We start from the raw sequence: 18737 nt of genomic DNA, 5'->3' as shown, positions 1-18737 counted from the left end.
CCCGGAACCCGGTGCCCACTGCCCGGAACCCGGTGCCCGCTGCCTGGAGCCCAGAGCCCGCTTACTGCTGCCCGGAACCCGGTGCCCACTGCCCGGAGCCAGCTGCCCACTGCCTGGAACCCGGTGCCCACTGCCCGGAGCCAGCTGCCCACTGCCTGGAACCTGGTGCCCACTGCCCGGAGCCAGCTGCCCACTGCCTGGAACCCGGTGCCCACTGCCCGGAGCCAGCTGCCCACTGCCTGGAACCCGGTGCCCACTGCCCGGAGCCAGCTGCCCACTGCCTGGAACCCGGTGCCCACTGCCCGGAACCCGGTGCCCGCTGCCTGGAGCCCAGAGCCCGCTTACTGCTGCCCGGAACCCGGTGCCCACTGCCCGGAGCCAGCTGCCCACTGCCTGGAACCTGGTGCCCACTGCCTGGAGCCAGCTGCCCACTGCCCGGAACCCGGTGCCCACTGCCCGGAACCCGGTGCCCACTGCCCGGAACCCGGTGCCCGCTGCCTGGAGCCCAGAGCCCGCTTACTGCTGCCCGGAACCCGGTGCCCACTGCCCGGAGCCAGCTGCCCACTGCCTGGAACCTGGTGCCCACTGCCTGGAGCCAGCTGCCCACTGCCCGGAACCCGGTGCCCACTGCCCGGAACCCGGTGCCCACTGCCCGGAACCCGGTGCCCGCTGCCTGGAGCCCAGAGCCCGCTTACTGCTGCCCGGAACCCGGTGCCCACTGCCCGGAGCCAGCTGCCCACTGCCTGGAACCCGGTGCCCACTGCCCGGAGCCAGCTGCCCACTGCCTGGAACCTGGTGCCCACTGCCCGGAGCCAGCTGCCCACTGCCTGGAACCCGGTGCCCACTGCCCGGAGCCAGCTGCCCACTGCCTGGAACCCGGTGCCCACTGCCCGGAGCCAGCTGCCCACTGCCTGGAACCCGGTGCCCACTGCCCGGAACCCGGTGCCCGCTGCCTGGAGCCCAGAGCCCGCTTACTGCTGCCCGGAACCCGGTGCCCACTGCCCGGAGCCAGCTGCCCACTGCCTGGAACCTGGTGCCCACTGCCTGGAGCCAGCTGCCCACTGCCCGGAACCCGGTGCCCACTGCCCGGAACCCGGTGCCCACTGCCCGGAACCCGGTGCCCGCTGCCTGGAGCCCAGAGCCCGCTTACTGCTGCCCGGAACCCGGTGCCCACTGCCCGGAGCCAGCTGCCCACTGCCTGGAACCTGGTGCCCACTGCCTGGAGCCAGCTGCCCACTGCCCGGAACCCGGTGCCCACTGCCCGGAACCCGGTGCCCGCTGCCCGGAACCCGGTGCCCGCTGCCCGGAACCCGGTGCCCACTGCCTGGAACCCGGTGCCCGCTGCCCGGAACCCGGTGCCCGCTGCCTGGAGCCCAGTGCCCGCTTACTGCTGCCCGGAACCCGATGCTTGGAACCCGATGCCCACTTTCCAGTCCCCGCAGCCCACTGCCCGGCCCCGCTGCCCACTGCCCGGAACCCGCTGCCCGCTGCCCTCGGCCCCTGACCACTGCCCAGAAGCCAACGCCCGGTCCCCTCTGCCCGGTGCCCCCCGGACGCCGCTCCCTGGCCCTCGGACAGCACGCCGCCGCCGCCGCCGGCCGCACGGATAGGCGTCCTGTAGGAGGCCGCGCAGCCAGGCGGCGGGGCTCGGAAGCGCCGGGTCCCCGCCGGCGTCGCCGCTCCCTCCGCCTCTCGGACGCCGCCCCCGGCCCGGCGCCCCCCGCCCAGCTCGGTCGGATCCTGAGCCGCGGAGCCGCCACCGCGGAGCGCCGCCCGCCGCCGCCGCCGCCAGGGGGCGCAGAGCGCGCACCCGCTCCCAGCGCGCCTGCGCGGGCCGCCGTGCCACGTGACCGGCGCCGCCCGCCGTGGGAGCGCTGCTGCGCGTGCGCGGAGGTGAGGGGGCTCGCGCTGGCGAGGGTCGCCGGGGAGGTCGGCGACGTCCTGGTCGTTAGAGTTAAGCGACCTGGAGCGGGAGCCGGGCGGGCGTGGCGGAGGGCGCCCGCGGGCGGCGGTGCGGGCGGTGACCCCTGCGACCTCTGCGGCCCCACCGCCCGGCGCCCCGGGTCGTGCAGGGGGCACGGAGGCCGCGGCCCAGAAGCGGTGGGTCCTCCCGTCCGGCCCGGACTCCGCACTGACCTCCTGGCCGCTCGCTCTGACGCGAAGCGCAGAGGTGGACCCGGAGCTGCCCGGCCCCGGCCCTGACCCCGACCCTCTGTCGGCCCCTGACCCCTCTGCCCGGCCCCGACCCCTGCTCCCTCTGCCCGACCCCGGCCCCCGGCCCCTGCCGGCCCCCTGCCGGCCCCGACCCTCTGCCAGGCCCAGCCCCTGCCTGGCCCGGCCCCCGACCCTCTGCCGGGCCCCGGCCCCGGCCCTTGACCCCTCTGCCCAGCCCCGTCGCTTGACCCCGGCCCCTGACCCTCTGCCCGACCCTCTGTCGGCCCCTGACCCCTCTGCCCGGCCCCGGCGTTTGACCCCGACCCCGACCCTCTGCCCATCCCCGACCCCTGCCGGCCCCGACCCTCTGCCGGCCCCTGCCCTTGACCCCTCTGCCCGGCCCAGCCCCTGCCCGGCCCGTCCCCCGACCCTCTGCCCGGCCCCGTCGCTTGACCCCGGCCCCTGACCCTCTGCCCGACCCTCTGTCGGGCCCTGCCCCCTCTGCCCGGCCCCGGCCCTGACCCCGACCCTCTGTCGGCCCCTGACCCCTCTGCCCGGCCCCGGCGCTTGACCCTGACCCCGACCCTCTGCCCGTCCCCGACCCCTGCCCCCTCTGCCCGGCCCCGACCCTCTGCCAGGCCCAGCCCCGGCCCGGCCCCCGACCCTCTGACCCCGGCCCCGACCCTCTGCCGGGCCCCGGCCCTGGCCCTTGACCCCTCTGCCCAGCCCCGTCGCTTGACCCCGGCCCCTGACCCTCTGCCCGACCCTCTGTCGGGCCCTGCCCCCTCTGCCAGCCCCAGCCCCGGCTCTGAGCTGCTGGGTTTCGGACGATGGCCGGCGTCTGCCGTCTCTGGAGCGGCCACGGGGCCGAGGCCCCTGCACTGCGGCGGGAAGTGGAGCCCGCGGGCCCCAGTGCCCGGCTCTGAACTGGGTGTCTGCTGGTCACCTGCCCCGCTCCGTGGACACAGCCCGCGGTGTGCGGCCGAGTGACTGTGGCCATGGTCACACACACGTACACAGCCCCCTGTGTGCCTGAGTCACTGTGGCCCTGGTCATACACACGCATGTACACAGCCCTGCGGTGTGTAGCCGAGGCACTGTAGCCATGGTCATACACAAATCTGTACACACATGTGTACACATACATGACACAGCCCCGTGGTATGCAGCTGAGTCACTGTGGCCCTGGTCTCACACACACATGTACACACACACATATACACGTACACACATGTACACAGACCCTGTGTGTGCCTGAGTCACTGTGGCCCTGGTCTCACATGTACACACACGTACACACACATGTACACAGCCCCGTGTGTGCCTGAGTCACTATGGCCCTGGTCTCACATGTACACACACGTACACACACATGTACACAGCCCCTGTGTGCCTGAGTCACTGTGGCCCTGGTCTCACACACACACGTACACACACACATGTACACGGCCCGTGTGTGCCTGAGTCACTGTGGCCCTGGTCTCACACACACACGTACACACACACATGTACACGGCCCGTGTGTGCCTGAGTCACTGTGGCCCTGGTCTCACACACACACACGTACACACATGTACACAGCCCGTGTGTGCCTGAGTCACTGTGGCCCTGGTCTCACACACACACACGTACACACATGTACACGGCCCCGTGTGTGCCTGAGTCACTGTGGCCCTGGTCTCACACACACACACGTACACACACACATGTACACAGCCCCGTGTGTGCCTGAGTCACTGCTGCCCTGGTCTCACATGTACACACACGTACACACACATGTACACAGCCCCGTGTGTGCCTGAGTCACTGTGGCCCTGGTCTCACGTGTACACACACGTACACACACACATGTACACAGCCCCGTGTGTGCCTGAGTCACTGTGGCCCTGGTCTCACACACACATGTACACACACACATGTACACAGCCCCGTGTGTGCCTGAGTCACTGTGGCCCTGGTCTCACACACATACACATGTACACAAATGTACACACACATGTACACAGCCCCGTGTGTGCCGGAGTCACTGTGGCCCTGGTCTCTCAGACACACACGTGTGTTCACAGCCCCTGTACACTGTGCCAGGGTCACACGTACACACATGTACACACACGTGCACACATGTACACGGCCCCGAGTGTGCCTGCGTCACCGCGGGCAGCGTGGCCTGGGAGCAGGAGAGTGCAGAGCGCGGCAGGAGCAGCGTCTGTGTTTCTGCTCCGTGAAGATCCGTTCCCTTGTCTGAAGTTACCGAGGGAGAGGGGGCCTCACTGCTGGCCCCTCCCAGGTGGCCACACCGGCCGGGTCGGAGCCAGGAGCCAGGAGCCTCCTCCAGGTCTCCCACGCGAGCGCAGGGGCCCAGGGACGTGGGCCACCGTCACTGCCTTCCCGGGCCACAGCAGGGAGCTGGATGGGAAGTGGAGCAGCCGGGACGGGAACCGGCGCCCCGTGGGATGCTGGCGTCACAGCCGGCGGCCCGGAGTCTTCGCTTTCCGGCCAAGCTGGCTGAGCTGGGGGGCGGCCACCGGGCTGCGGGCTCTGTGCTCTCGGTGCCTGGTTTGGGCACTCAGCTCCCAGAAGACTTGAACCCTGGAGAGGGGCGGAGCTGGCCACCAGGAAGTGACCAGGGAGGGTCCGAGAGCCTTGCACAGCATGATTGACACCGCGGGGGCGGAAGCACAGGTGGCGTGGGGTGGGGTGGGGTGGGGGCTTGTGATTGGCGTCTGGGCTGGGGGCTGAGCCTGGAGCCTGCACTGACTCCAGGTGTTGGGGTCAGAACAGGCATAGGACGCCCGGAAGGCTCCTGGGTGGTGTGCAGGAGGCTCTGCCCCGAGAGCTCCCCCTGACCCGTGGCCCTGATGCCTGCACAAGCCCACAGCCATCAGGGTGTAGCCAGCCGCACTCCCTCACCTCTGCCTGGCCTGCGACCTGTACCCAGCGCGCAAATGGGTGGCCCACCGGTGGGCTTCCTAGATGATCCATCTGTGAGACTCCTCGGTGTGGGGTGTCCCACAGCCCCCCATCAGGGCTGCTTCTCTCTCTCTCCGTCCCCTGGGCCTCCCTTCCCCCTAGGGCTGGTCTGCTGCCCGCCCTGCCCGTGCCAGCCGCGATTACTGTCCAGAAGCCGCCGTGAGCATGCTAGCTCTCCGCTGATTGTGGATCCTTCTCTCCGCAGGACCCCTGGAACCGCCTGCGCTGCCCGGCCATGGACGGGAGGTGGCCACCCTGCTCCCGCCCCCTGCTGGGGGTCTGTGTGCTCATCGCCTTGGCTACGGCGGCCTTCCTGGGCCACAGTCTGCTCCGTGACTTCCCGTTGGTCCCCCAGGAGCTGGGTGGCATCTTCCAAGGCCCGGGGGACACCAGCCGGCCGCTACCCTGGCCTGCGCAGGAGCGCCCTGGCCGTCCTGGGGCCACACCCACACAGTGCGATGTCCCCCCCAACAGCCGCTTCGACTGTGCCCCGGACAGGGCCATCACACAGGAGCAGTGCGAGGCCCGCGGCTGCTGCTATGCGCCCACGCGGCGGCGGCCACAGGGTCCACGTATCGGGCAGCCCTGGTGCTACTTCCCACCCAGCTACCCCAGTTACAGGATGCAGGACCTGAGCCCCTCCGAGACGGGCTACACGGCCACCCTGACGCGCGTCGCCCCCACCTTCTTCCCCAAGGACATCCTGACCCTGCGGCTGGACGTGCTGATGGAGACCGACAGCCGCCTGCACTTCACGGTGGGCAGAGACCCAGGCCCGTGTAGCACCAGCCGGGCCTGGGCAGCGGGGAGAGGTCGGGAGGACGGGGACTCACGCACCCCAGCCAGCCGCTCGTTGCTACACCGTGCTGTTACCTCTCAGGGAGTGCCCTTGGAGCAGGGCCAGGGCTCTGGGAGGCAGGCCCCAGGGCGCCAGGCCTCCCCCAGGAGTGACCCTCAGGTCCTGGAGGAGCCCAGGGGGAGTGTTCTGGGCGGGGGCGGTGGGTTGCCAGCCAGTAACTGCCAAGGCGCCCAGTGTGGTTTGTGGCATGAAGCCAGTCTCTTGGAGACCTGTCCACTCTGGGTGAGCGTGGGGGGAGGGGCTCACGGCCTGTCCACTCTGGGTGAGCGAGGTGGGAGGGGCTCACGGCCTGTCCACTCTGGGTGAGCGTGGGGGGAGGAGCTCACGGCCTGTCCACTCTGGGTGAGCGTGGGGGGAGGGGCTCACGGCCTGTCCACTCTGGGTGAGCGTGGTGGGAGGGGCTCACGGCCTGTCCACTCTGGGTGAGCGTGGTGGGAGGGGCTCACGGCCTGTCCACTCTGGGTGAGCGTGGTGGGAGGGGCTCACGGCCTGTCCACTCTGGGTGAGCGATGTGGGAGGGGCTCACGGCCTGTCCACTCTGGGTGAGCGTGGTGGGAGGGGCTCACGGCCTGTCCACTCTGGGTGAGCGATGTGGGAGGGGCTCACGGCCTGTCCACTCTGGGTGAGCGATGTGGGAGGGGCTCACGGCCTGTCCACTCTGGGTGAGCGAGGTGGGAGGGGCTCACGGCCTGTCCACTCTGGGTGAGCGAGGTGGGAGGGGCTCACGGCCTGTCCACTCTGGGAGAGCGAGGTGGGAGGGGCTCACGGCCTGTCCACTCTGGGTGAGCGTGGGGGGAGGGGCTCACGGCCTGTCCACTCTGGGTGAGCGAGGTGGGAGGGGCTCACGGCCTGTCCACTCTGGGTGAGCGTGGTGGGAGGGGCTCACGGCCTGTCCACTCTGGGTGAGCGTGGGGGGAGGGCCTCACGGCCTGTCCACTCTGGGTGAGCGTGGGGGGAGGGGCTCACGGCCTGTCCACTCTGGGTGAGTGTGGGGGGAGGGGCTCACGGCCTGTCCACTCTGGGTGAGCGTGGGGGGAGGGGCTCACGGCCTGTCCACTCTGGGTGAGCGTGGTGGGAGGGGCTCACGGCCTGTCCACTCTGGGTGAGCGTGGGGGGAGGGCCTCACGGCCTGTCCACTCTGGGTGAGCGTGGGGGGAGGGGCTCACGGCCTGTCCACTCTGGGTGAGTGTGGGGGGAGGGGCTCACGGATGTCCACTCTGGGTGAGCGAGGTGGGAGGGGCTCACGGCCTGTCGGCCACGGATGGGTTCAAGACGCAAGGCCGGGCCCCGTGTGCTGGTGGCCCTGTGTGGACGTGCTTTGTAACAGCAGCCCCTCGCCGAGTTGCTGGTTGTGTCTGCTGCCCTGGCTGGCGGGGGAAGGCCGTCCGGTGAGCAGAGGAAGTGGGTGACTCTGAGCTCCAGCATGCCCAGGCGACCGCGGGGACACAGCCGTGCTCACGCCGGCGCTGTTGGGGACAGCTCGGTATCAGATCTCAGCACAGCCGGGGGCCGGGCTCAGGGACGTTGAAGAGAGTGCCGAGCCCACACAGGACGCTCTGGGCCCCGCCTGGCCCCGCACCCACACGGGGGCTCCTGTGCCACTGTCTGTCTTCCAGATCAAAGACCCCGCGGACAGGCGCTACGAGGTGCCGCTGGAGACGCCGCGCGTGCACAGCCGGGCGCCGTCCCCCCTCTACAGCGTGGCCTTCTCGGAGGAGCCCTTCGGGGTGATCGTGCGCCGGAAGCTGGACGGCCGGGTGCTGTGAGTGCCCGGTCCCCAAGTCCCCTCCTGGGCGGGCAGGCACAGGGCCAGCCCTCGGCACCAGAGCCTCCAGGAAGGTCCCGGGTCTGCTCTGCCCCTCCTGCCGTGGCGCTCCTCTGACCCGCGTGGGTGTCCGAGGTCCCTAGGGAGGTCTCCTGTGACCAGGAGGTGGGGGGAGGCCGGGGTGCCCAGCCCCACAGTGCCCAGGGTGGCCCACTGTCAAGCGTCACCTGTGGCCCTGTGCCCGTACCGGGCTCCCTGCCGTCCCTCATTGCTGGTGTGGCGGGGTGACTTTGCCTGTCCATCACATCACTGCTCCTTGGCCCTTGGCTGGAGTCTTGGACCAGCCACGCTCCTGACACCATGGCCCCTGAGCCGGCATGGACCCGGGCAGCCTGGGCAAGGCGTTATCCAGGGAGGGAGCCGCCAGAATCCTGCCGAAGCAGCCCGGGCGGGGACACTGTCCCCTCCTCCCCAGAGCGCAGGTCAGGCTGGGCCACACGGTGCTGCTGAGACCCCCACTACCACGGGCGCTGACGTGGGGGCTACAGGCGCATTTTCCGCTGGGCGCCCCCTGGGCCGTCCCCTGCTTGTCCCCTAGCGGTTAACCCCGACGGGACTCTGTCACGCACTTCTCTCCTCGGCCTGTTTGTTCGTTTGTTCTTTGTGCCAATTGTGGGGTCTTGGGATGGCGCTGTCCAGGCAGGTGGGAAACCAGGCCATACCAGACCCTGGGAAACCGGAGGAGCCGCTGTGCTGGGGTGGGGTGCCCGCGGCGGAGAGGCAGCACGGCCTCGCTCCTCGCTGGGAAGCTGACCTCTGAGCAGAGGCTGGAGGGACGTGCGGGAAGGCGTGGATCCCGGTGGTGGCCGGCAGCGGCCTCGTGGGTCGCAGGACCCTGTCCCCTGGGCGGGGGTTGGCTCTCTGACAGTGCTGCCTGTCACACTGACATGGAGAGACCCGGGGATCCTGGCTGGGCGCGATGAGGCCGGGTCTGGGAGGACTGCGGCCCTCCTAGGAGGCGCCCAGGCCACAGGTTCTGGACCAGAAGGGTCTGGGGCAGCCCCTGCCCGCACTCCTGCTCTGACCCCGATGCCAGCTGGTCCCTGGAGGGCAGCCTCGGGGGCCCATCTGGGTGACATGCCCGCCCTGTACCCGCCGTTGGCCGCGGCTCTGGGAGCAGGGTTCTGGATGTGAGGCAGCTGGGTCTTGCGTGGCTGCCTGTCCCGGGGCCAGCCAGCTGGCCAGGCCATTGCCCGTCCTCTGTGGGAGGGTCCATGTGGGGCCCGTGGCCCTGCCCCGGCCTCCTCCCCCGCTCAGCGGCCCGGGCCTCCCTGCAGGCTGAACACGAGCGTGGCGCCGCTGTTCTTCGCCGACCAGTTTCTGCAGCTGTCCACGGCGCTGCCCTCGCGGCTGCTCTCCGGGCTGGGCGAGCACCTCAGCCCGCTCACGCTCACCGCCGACTGGGCCAGGGTCACCCTCTGGAACCGGGACGTGCCCCCCACGGTAATGGGGCTGGGACGCCCAGTCTGGGCTCCGGGCGGCTCCGGTGCGGCCCGTGAGTCCCGGGGTGGTGGGCGGGGCGAGGAGCCCGGACTGTGGTAGCTGAGGTCCCCCCATGTCCCAGCCCAACGTCAACCTGTACGGGTCGCACCCTTTCTACCTGGCGCTGGAGGAAGGCGGCACGGCCCACGGGGTGTTCCTGCTCAACAGCAACGCCATGGGTGAGCCGCCCCCCGGGACGTGGCCGGGGCCGGACCTGGGCCGGGAGCCAGGGTCGGCATAGACCTGGGCTCGTTGACAGGGGCCTGGGGGCTTGGGCTGGGGAAGGGCGTGGGCCGGGGAGCGAGGGTTTTGGTGCGTGGGTCGGGAAGGAGGTGGGCTCGGGTCGTGGCCATCGAGGCATGGGACTGGGAGCATGGGCTGGGAAGGACGTGGGCTCTGTTGTGGGCCTGGAGGCCTGGGTCTCAGACCGTGGGCCGGGGACGGTTGTGGGCTCGGGGACGTGGGCCTGGGAGCATGGGCCAGGGAACAGACATGGGCTCGGGGACGTGGGCTCGGGGACGAGGATCCAGGGAGAGCACTCGGGGGAATGGGCCAGGGACAGTTGTGGGCTCAGGGACGTGGGCTCGGGGACGAGGGCCTGGGAACATGGGCTCCGGGTCAGCCCTCACTTCCCTGTCTGGGTCAGGTGCCTGACCCCTCCAAGCTCCACACTCTGTCCATGGTGGGGGAGGGGTGCCCTTCTGTGGCGAGTGAGGCTGTCAGCCACCCCTCTGACTGTCTTGGGGCGCCGAGGTCCCTGAGCCCAGGGCTGCTCTCCCCAGATGTGGTCCTGCAGCCGAGCCCCGCTCTCACCTGGCGGTCGACAGGCGGGATCCTGGACGTGTATGTGTTCCTGGGCCCCGAGCCCAAGAGCGTGGTGCAGCAGTACCTGGACGTCGTGGGTAAAGCCTGCTCCCCGCCCGTGGCCCGCCCCCAGCCCCCCTCCCTCCCCACCCCCTCACCAGCCGCTGTTGGCCCTCAGGGTACCCGTTCATGCCGCCCTACTGGGGCCTGGGCTTCCACCTGTGCCGCTGGGGCTACTCGTCCACGGCCATCATGCGCCAGGTGGTGGAGAACATGACCCGGGCCCACTTCCCCATGGTGAGTGGGGTGGGCCTGGCGGGGAGGCGGGGCTGCGCGGCCACCGGCCCGGGCCCAGCAGGGGCTTCCGTCTGTGGCCGCAGGACGTGCAGTGGAATGACCTGGACTACATGGACTCCCGGAGAGACTTCACCTTCAACAGGGACGGCTTCGCCGACTTCCCGGCCATGGTGCACCAGCTCCACCAGGGCGGCCGGCGCTACGTGATGATCGTGGTGAGCCGGCCGGGGAGGGGGCGGCCGGCCACGCTCGCTCTGCAGAGGCACCTGTCTGTCAGCCTGGGGTCTGGGTTGGGGGTTCCTGCGCTGCCTTGGCGCAGGGGCTCCCGGCCCTGCCTCTCCCCCAGCCAGCTCTGCCCACTCTGGAGGCTGCGTGGCTGGGGCAGGACCCTGGGAGGCGCAGCACAGACCCTGTGGGCCCAGGCCCCACAGCCAGAGGGTTGGTCTCCCGGGCTCTGTGCCTGGCCGGCCTACTGGGAGCAGGTGGGGAGGGAGGGCTGGAAGACCTAACGGCCCCCCAAACGGCAGAGGCCGTGGGCTGCCTGGAGGCAGGTGCTGTGCAGGCCTCGCCAGTGTCCGTCACGGCGGCTGAGGGACCGCCCGAGCAGAGCGGGCTCCCACAGCCCTGGTCTTTCTCACGCTTCTAAAATGATCACTACCGCGGAGGAGGTGGTCCCCAGAGAACACAGGACACTCGACAACTTGAAGGCGAGGCCGGCCCTGGCCAGGCACGTACCCCTCCAAAGTCCCCGTCTCTCTCCCCAGGACCCTGCCATCAGCAGCTCGGGCCCCCCCGGGAGCTACCGACCCTACGACGAGGGCCTGCGGAGAGGGGTCTTCATCACCAACGAGACGGGGCAGCCGCTGATGGGGAAGGTAGTGTGCGGTCTGCGGGCGGGCGGTGCGGGTAGGGGCCCTGGCCTCGGGGAGCCGGCGGCTTGTTCAGGACCAGGGGGGATTCCCGCCGGGCACAGCCCCAGGGGACGGTGGCTCCGGACCAGGAAGGACGCCTGGGCCCGGCACAGCAATGTAGACCCTGGCTGGGCCTTGGGCCTGCCCTGTGCCCCCACCCCAGGGGCCCCTGGTTTCCACACTGCCGCGATCCAGCCAGTGCCCAGGACGGGGAAGAAGGGGTCGCCGGCTGAGGGAGGGGCTGGGGAAGACCCCAGGGTGCAGATACGGAGCCTGGATTAGAGGCTGAGCGATGCCTGCAGCCCTTCCCCGTGCTGTCGGGCCAGGGCCCCCTTACCCCCGGCTCGGTGGGGGGGCGCTCCCTAGTTCTCCCCGGGCTGAGGCCCCTCGGACCTGGGCCCCCGTGAGGAGAGACCTGCTCACTGACCCCAGGCCCGAGTTTGCCAGCCAGGAGCTGAGGCTGTCCCCTGAGGGCGGCTGGGCTACAGCGTGGGCTCCATGCAGGGCTGGGGTCTCCTCCTAAGACTTCTGCTCCCTAGGTGTGGCCGGGTACTACCGCCTTCCCTGACTTCACCAACCCCGAGACCCTCGACTGGTGGCAGGACATGGTGGCCGAGTTCCACGCCCAGGTGCCCTTCGACGGCATGTGGATCGTAAGTTGGACCCCACGGCGGGCGGCGCCCTGACCCTGGGACATGGCCGCTCCCCTGCACCTGGGCCTCTCTCGCAGGACATGAACGAGCCATCCAACTTCGTCAGGGGCTCCGAGTACGGCTGTCCCAACAACACCCTGGAGAAGCCGCCGTACCTGCCAGGTGGGCACAGGCCGCGGCCGCCGGGCCTCCCCTCATCTCTGAAAGAAGATGGCGCAGCTGCTGGGAGGGGGCGCAGGGCCCCCGGGGAGGCGGCAGCCAAGTCAGATGCCGCGAGGGCCGGCCCGTGTGGAGGAGGGGGTGTCGGGCCTGGGGCAGCTGGGGGAGTACTAGAAGGGGTGGGGGGGTGGGCGTGAAGTCCGGGGCTCTCCCACGGCCAGTCTCGGCCCCCGCCTCCGCCTGTCTTGGAGCAGTGGAGGCAGGGATGCCCTGGGGTGGGGAGCTCCATGGAAACCCACCCCTCTTCCAGGAGTGGTGGGCGGGGCCCTCCAGGCAGCCACCATCTGTGCCTCCAGCCACCAGTTCCTGTCCACGCACTACAACCTACACAACCTGTACGGCCTGACCGAAGCCATCGCCTCCCACAGGTGTGGGCCCCCACCAGCCTGTCCCACGCTCAGGGCGCCGAGGAGGGGCCAGGGCCCATGTGGGGACCAAAGAGGCCAGCTGGCTGCTGCCCAGCCGCCCCCCAGACTGGAGCCGCTCACCCCCACCCCCGCCGCTGCCTGGCACTCAGGGGAAGGAGCCTCAGCACTGGCCGGGGGGGGGGGGGCTGTGCCGCTGCCCAGCGGATTCCGGTGGTGGGCTCGCCGTGCCCTCCTGCGGCAGGCCCCCCACCCTGGGGTGGCGGGGGCTCCCACAGCTCCCTCTCACGTCCCCTGCTCTGCCCAGGGCCCTGGTGAAGGCTCGGGGGACACGCCCATTCGTCATTTCCCGTTCAACCTTCTCTGGCCACGGCCGATACGCTGGCCACTGGACAGGGGATGTGTGGAGCACCTGGGAGCATCTCTCCTCCTCCGTGCCAGGTGAGGGCCTGGGAGGCGAGGAGGGAGCGGGACGGGGGTGCGGCCCCTGGGGTGGGGCAAGGAGGGAGCTGGGCGGGGGTGCGGCCCCTCAGGGAGGGGCGAGGAGGGAGCAGGCAGGGGTGCAGCCCCTCAGGGAGGGGCAGGAGGGAGTGGGCAGGGGTGCGGCCCTCAAGGAGGGGTTTGCCCAGAGCTGACTTCTCTGCCCAGCACCACTCTGAGATGCTGCTGGGGGGGACGATGCTGCCCCTGCACCTGTGTGCTGCTCTACTCACGAGTGTCAGCCCCATGCCGCTCCGCACACGCGTGTCAGCTCTCGGAGCCTTCCTGTCTCCAGTTTGGCCACTGCCTGGGAAGCCCTCAGACCCTGCCTTTCCCACCTGCCCCCCCCCCCCCCCGATCGGCATCCCGCCCTCTACATAGGGCGCCCCCACCTGCCCGCCCGGGGCCTGGCACTGTCTGCCCACCAGAACCTGATGTTTGTCTTCAGAGCTTTGAGGCCACAGGCCCAGGCCAGGCCAGAGAGGGCTCAGGAGCCCGGGCATGGGTCAGGGAGGGGCGTCCTGGGACCACCATGCCAGGCTCCCCCAGAGACCCTCCCTGCTGCCCTGTTGGCACCGGCCTGACGTTCCAGGCGGGCGCCACGTCCCTGAGATCTCTGGCTGTGTCCGCGCCTCCTCGGGAACGTTTCCTATTGGATGGGTGACCCCGTGTTGTGTGTCGGCACCGCGGAGACCCCGCGTCCCAGCAAGGCCGCCCTCAGAGGTCGGGGCCCAGCACCCAGGAGCTGGGAGCGGTCAAGTGCAGGGGCCAGACTGTTCAAGGCCACTGTGCCTCCAATGGCAGGGAGGGGCCGCAGCCTGAGGCCCGGCCCGTGTTCCCCCCACAGAAGTCCTGCAGTTCAACCTGCTGGGGGTGCCCCTGGTGGGGGCGGACGTCTGTGGCTTCCTGGGCAACACCTTGGAGGAGCTGTGTGTGCGCTGGACCCAGCTGGGTGCCTTCTACCCCTTCATGCGCAACCACAATGACATGCGCAGCCAAGTAGGCGGGGGTGCCCGGGGCGGGGGGGGCACCCGGACCCTCGGCACCAGAGCCCCGGCCCCACTGTGCCCCTCCCTCCCAGCCCCAGGAGCCGTACAGGTTCAGCGAGGCCGCACAGCGGGCCATGAGGAAGGCCCTGGGCCTGCGCTACGCGCTGCTGCCGCACCTCTACACACTCTTCCACAAGGCCCACGTCCGAGGGGACACCGTGGCCCGGCCCCTCTTCCTGGAGTGAGTGCCGGGGCCCCAGGGAGGTGCCGGCCACCGGGACTGCAGCATTGGCCATGTGGGGGGACTCGGCCCTCCCTGCGCACCCCAGATCACAGTGAGGGGCTGGCCTTGGAGGTGTGGGCCAGGCCCATCCCCCCGGGGCTTCCTATGCCATGTAATAGATAGGACCCCCGGTGTGCGGAGACCCGGGCCTCCCCGCACACCCCAGACCACAGCATGGGGCTGACTTGGAGGTGTGGACCAGGCCCCTGGGACCTGCTACACCATGTAATAGATAGGGCCCCAAGTGTGGGGAGGCCCGGCCCTCCCCGCACACCCCAGACCGCAGCGAGGTGCTGGCCTTGCAGGTGTGGACCAGGCCCCTGCCCCCAGGACTTGCTACACCATGTAGTAGTTAGCGACCCCAGTGTGGGGAGACCGGCCCTCCCCACACACCCCAGACCGCATCTTGGGGCTGACTTGCAGGTGTGGACCAGGCCCCTCCCCCTGGGACCTTCTATGTCGTATAATAGTTAGGGCCCCAAGTGTGGGGAGGCCCGGCCCTCCCCGCACACCCCAGACCGCAGCGAGGTGCTGGCCTTGGAGGTGTGGACCAGGCCCCCACGCCCAAATGAGGAGGCTCCTGCAGGACAGCTCCCCCCTGGACCACAAGCAGGGAGCTGGACCAGACGTGGAGCAGCTGGGGCTTGAACCGGAGCCCGTAGGGGATGCCGGAGCTGCAGGCTTAGCCCACTGCACCACAGCCCCAGCCCGGTTTCCATGCTTGCCCTCGGCTCCGAGGCCTCAGTGACCTGCCACGGAGCCCGGGTGCCCTCCACCTTGGGTGCTTCTCCACCCAGCACCTCTCACTCTGAAATTCCTATGTCGTAGTGCACACCCTGCCAGGTCAGTCGTGGCCTCAGACCTCCTTTACCTTTTTTTTTTTTTAAGATTTCTTGCTTATTCTAAAGTCAGAGTTACAGAACAAGAGGGAGAGACAGATCCATCCACGGGTTCATTCCTGGGAGGGCTGCAATGGCCAGGGCTGGGCCAATCTGAAGCCAGGAGCCAGGAGCTTCATCGGGCCTCCCACGTGGGTGCAGGGGCTCAAGGACTTGGGCCATCTTCCACTGCTTTCCCAGGCCACAGCAGAGAGCTGGATCTGAAGTGGAGCAGTCGGGACACGAACCAGTGCCCATATGGGATGCCGGCTCTGCAGGCGGCACCTTCACCCACCAGGCCACAGCGCCGGCCCCTGCGTTAACTTAGGAGCAGGATTCTGGCCTGCAGGCACCTCTGAGGTATAACACGTCATAAACGTGTCTGTGGAGACGTCTAGCCCAGAGCTGTGCCCGACACAGGAGCGGGAACCGGCTCAAAGTGCCCCACAGGCGGGATCCGCGGTGCCGGATCGCCTGGGGAGGCACAGGGACTCGCCCACCGTGAGGCTTTCCTGTGCTCGCCAGAGGCGCTGTGGCACCGCGGGCTAGGCCACCGCTCCCGAGCCTGGCGTCCCAGTCGGGGTGCCGCTTCCAGTCCCGGCTGCCTGCCTGGTCCAGCTCCGAGCTGACCTGGGACAGCAGCAGCCGATGGTCCAAGTACCTGGGCCCCTGCCGCGGGTGTGCGAGACCCGATGGAGTTGTGGGCCAGCCCGCCACTGCAGCCGTCTGGGGAGTGACCCAGCAGAGGGAAGACTTCTGTCTCCTCTCTGCCTTTCGAATAGGTAAATACTTCTAACATAAAACTTTTAAAAAGCACAATCAGCCAAGGCCCCTCCCCAGCTGCGTCCTGGCCTGGGGGTCACTCCCGGCTCCGTGCCCTCCTCCTGCCCAGCCCTGGCCGCCAGGCCCCGCCTGCCCCTCCCGTCCGCAGGTTCCCCGAGGACCCGCGCACCTGGACGGTGGACCGGCAGCTGCTGTGGGGGGCGGCCCTGCTCATCACCCCGGTGCTTGAGGCCGGGCAGGGGAACGTGACCGGCTACTTCCCTTCGGGCACGTGGTACCCCCTGCACACGGTGAGCCGCGGGGACCCTGAAACCCGGGAGGCGGGGGAGACCACGTGCTGAGTCCTGGCCGCGTGCAGGTCCTGCCCAGGTGCCCTGGGCATTCTCAGCTCAGAGCCACCACCCCCCAGATGGAGAACCCGAGGTGCGCACGGTCACCTGCCGGGGTCCCAGAGCCGTCGCGGGGCCAGGCTGAGCCAGGTGTTCTGATCCCCTGCCCCAGGCCTCTTGGGTCTGTCCCCACCCAGTGGCCAGGTCCCTACAGCGGCCAAGGAGGACAGCGTGGGGTGCTGCCCGGGCCTCCCCTGACGCGGCCTCTCCCTCCAGGTGCCCATCGAGGCCCTCGGCAGCCTCCCTCCTCTGCCCGTGGCTGCCCCCAGCCCTCCCATCCACAGTGAGGGGCAGTGGGTGACGCTGTCGGCCCCCCTGGACACCATCAACCTCCACCTGCGGGCTGGGTACATCGTCCCCCTACAGGTACCCGGGCCCTCGTGCAGGGGGGCTTGAGAGGGGCTTCCAGCCCAGGAACCACCCGACGGCGCTGCTTGGAGAGTGAGGGGCTTGGGCCCATCCGGCCTTGGCCAGAGCGGTGACCGTGGGCATATAGCCCACTTGGCCGCAGGCTGCCCCAGCCCAGTGTCCCCTGGCCCTGGAGGCCCGGGCCAGCACTGGGACGGTGACGTGTGTCCACCCCTCTTCCAGGGCCCCGGGCTCACCACCACGGAGTCCCGCAGGCAGCCCATGGCCCTGGCCGTGGCCCTGAACGCCAGCGGGGAGGCCCGCGGGGAGCTGTTCTGGGACGACGGGGAGAGCCTGGGGGTGCTGGAGTGCGGGAACTTCACCAGCATCACCTTCCTGGCCAGGAGCGTGAGTGCCGGGGGCGGGGCGGCCACCCAGACGGGCAAGGGGAGTGGGCTGGGCCCTCTGGCCGCTCACCCTGCCCCCTGCTCTGTCTGCTGGGCCAGAACACCGTGGGGAACCAGCTGGAGCACGTGGCCGGCGAGGGGGCCAGCCTGCAGCTGAGGAAGGTGATGGTGCTGGGCGTGGCCACGGCCCCCCAGCAGGTCCTCTCCAATGGCGTCCCCGTCTCCAACTTCACCTACAGCCCCGAGGCCAAGGCAAGAGCCTGGGGTGTGTGGGGTGGGGGTGGGGCTCGAGCCAGGGGAGGTGCTGGGCTTTGTCCTTGGCTGGGTGGAGGGCGCTCAGCCCCCACCAGGAGCGCGCTGGCCTCGGCGTGGGCTGCACCTGTGTCCCCAGGCCGCGGGGAGCTCTGCTCACTTCTCTGTCCTCCCAGATCCTGGACGTCCCCGTCTCGCTGTTCGTGGGGAAGCAGTTTCTCATCAGCTGGTCCTAGAGGAGGGCCCCACCCCCGACGCCAGCCACGGGCGGGCCTTGATGTGGACCCGCAGACCCCTGCTACCTGCCCCAGCCCCCGTGCTGTCACGGGGGGCCTGCCCCATGCCAGGGGTGTCACCCCTCCAGGGCAGGGCCAGCTCTGGGGCCAGGGGACTTGAATCCCAACCACAGTCGAAGGTGTCGGGCTGCAGCAGGGCCCCAATGCTCGCTGTGGGTCCCCCGCCTCACCCTGCACCGGACCCATCGGCACCGCCACGGCCGTGGCCACCGTGGAAGCGTCAGCTGCCCCCCGCATCTCAGAGCGCACACCTGGGAGGAGCACCCACTGCGGTGAGAGTGACCCCGAAACACTGGAAGGACGGCATCAGGCCACCCACAGTGGTTTTCCCCAGGGAACAAACACAACTTTCAAATCCCATACTGCGCGGGGATTCCACGCACCGACTGTGGCTGGGTTCTGCCTGCCTTGGCCACCACAGTGGGCTGACCCGGCTGTGCCAGGGGAGCCGTGGCGCGTTCTCCCGCTCCTGTCCCCTCTGCACACTGTGGGTCTGCCTGTGTGACCGTCGGCTGCACATCCCGGGGACACCAACACAGGAACCAGCTGGAACCCAGGGCCACGTCTGAGCCGCTCGGTCAACCTCTGGCTGGAAGCACTTACGCGACCCAGAGCTCCGGCCGTCTGGAGTGTGGGTGGCCGTGGCCCATCCCCCGTGGCCCGTGGTCCAGCACCGTCTTCAGTCTCTTCGGTCTCGGCTGTCAGTGCACAGAGAACCGCCCGCCCCGCCGCTAACCCTGCTCCCAGCAGGGCGCGGAGCCCTGGCCCCTCAGCACCCAGCAGGCCACGAGGAGCTGCCTCGCCTACGTGGCCGTGTCGCCATGGCGCTGTGTGGGCACGCTCCCCGTGGCTGATCTTAGCCCCCTTTCTAGGGTTCCCTAGGTGTGCAGAGTTTACAGTAAAGGGAAAATGTTAGAGTGCAACCCAAACACGACCGGTCAAATCCACCCCTCACTTGTCTGCGGCACCTGGGAGACCCCTCGCCCGCCTGTCCGGTGCTGCTGGGGGTGGGGGTGGGGAACAGGCGGCCCTCTCAGGCCGGCCCCCAAGTAGCCGGGGCTCACCCCGTGTGTGGGCCAACCACTGCCCCATG

General features: G+C 69.6%; 2 protein-coding genes across 2 annotated transcripts in view; both read left to right on the top strand.

Moving 5' to 3' along the window:
- LOC133776844 (nascent polypeptide-associated complex subunit alpha, muscle-specific form-like) overlaps positions 1-2620 on the top strand; it is a 3722-nt gene extending 1102 nt beyond the window's left edge. The window contains exons 4-8 of the mRNA XM_062216112.1: positions 330-578; positions 960-1096; positions 1140-1523; positions 1579-2011; positions 2073-2620. Coding sequence (XP_062072096.1) covers positions 330-578; positions 960-1096; positions 1140-1523; positions 1579-2011; positions 2073-2620 — 1751 coding nt within the window. The remainder of the gene's footprint in view (positions 1-329; positions 579-959; positions 1097-1139; positions 1524-1578; positions 2012-2072) is intronic.
- LOC133776965 (lysosomal alpha-glucosidase-like) lies at positions 1842-18599 on the top strand. The gene is made up of 20 exons (XM_062216323.1): positions 1842-1893; positions 5330-5881; positions 7600-7745; positions 9086-9251; positions 9373-9469; positions 10073-10192; positions 10273-10391; positions 10475-10606; positions 11156-11266; positions 11842-11955; positions 12033-12117; positions 12425-12542; positions 12847-12980; positions 13867-14018; positions 14101-14249; positions 16101-16242; positions 16558-16707; positions 16933-17097; positions 17196-17348; positions 17525-18599. The coding sequence occupies exons 2-20, from the start codon at positions 5360-5362 to the stop codon at positions 17582-17584; spliced, it is 2835 nt and encodes a 944-aa protein (XP_062072307.1). The 5' UTR covers positions 1842-1893; positions 5330-5359; the 3' UTR covers positions 17585-18599.
- The last annotated feature ends 138 nt before the right edge of the window (positions 18600-18737 follow it).

This window comes from Lepus europaeus, chromosome 18 (assembly GCF_033115175.1).
Source record: "Lepus europaeus isolate LE1 chromosome 18, mLepTim1.pri, whole genome shotgun sequence".
NCBI lineage: Eukaryota > Metazoa > Chordata > Mammalia > Lagomorpha > Leporidae > Lepus > Lepus europaeus.
This window is presented reverse-complemented; position numbering and strand designations above follow the sequence as displayed.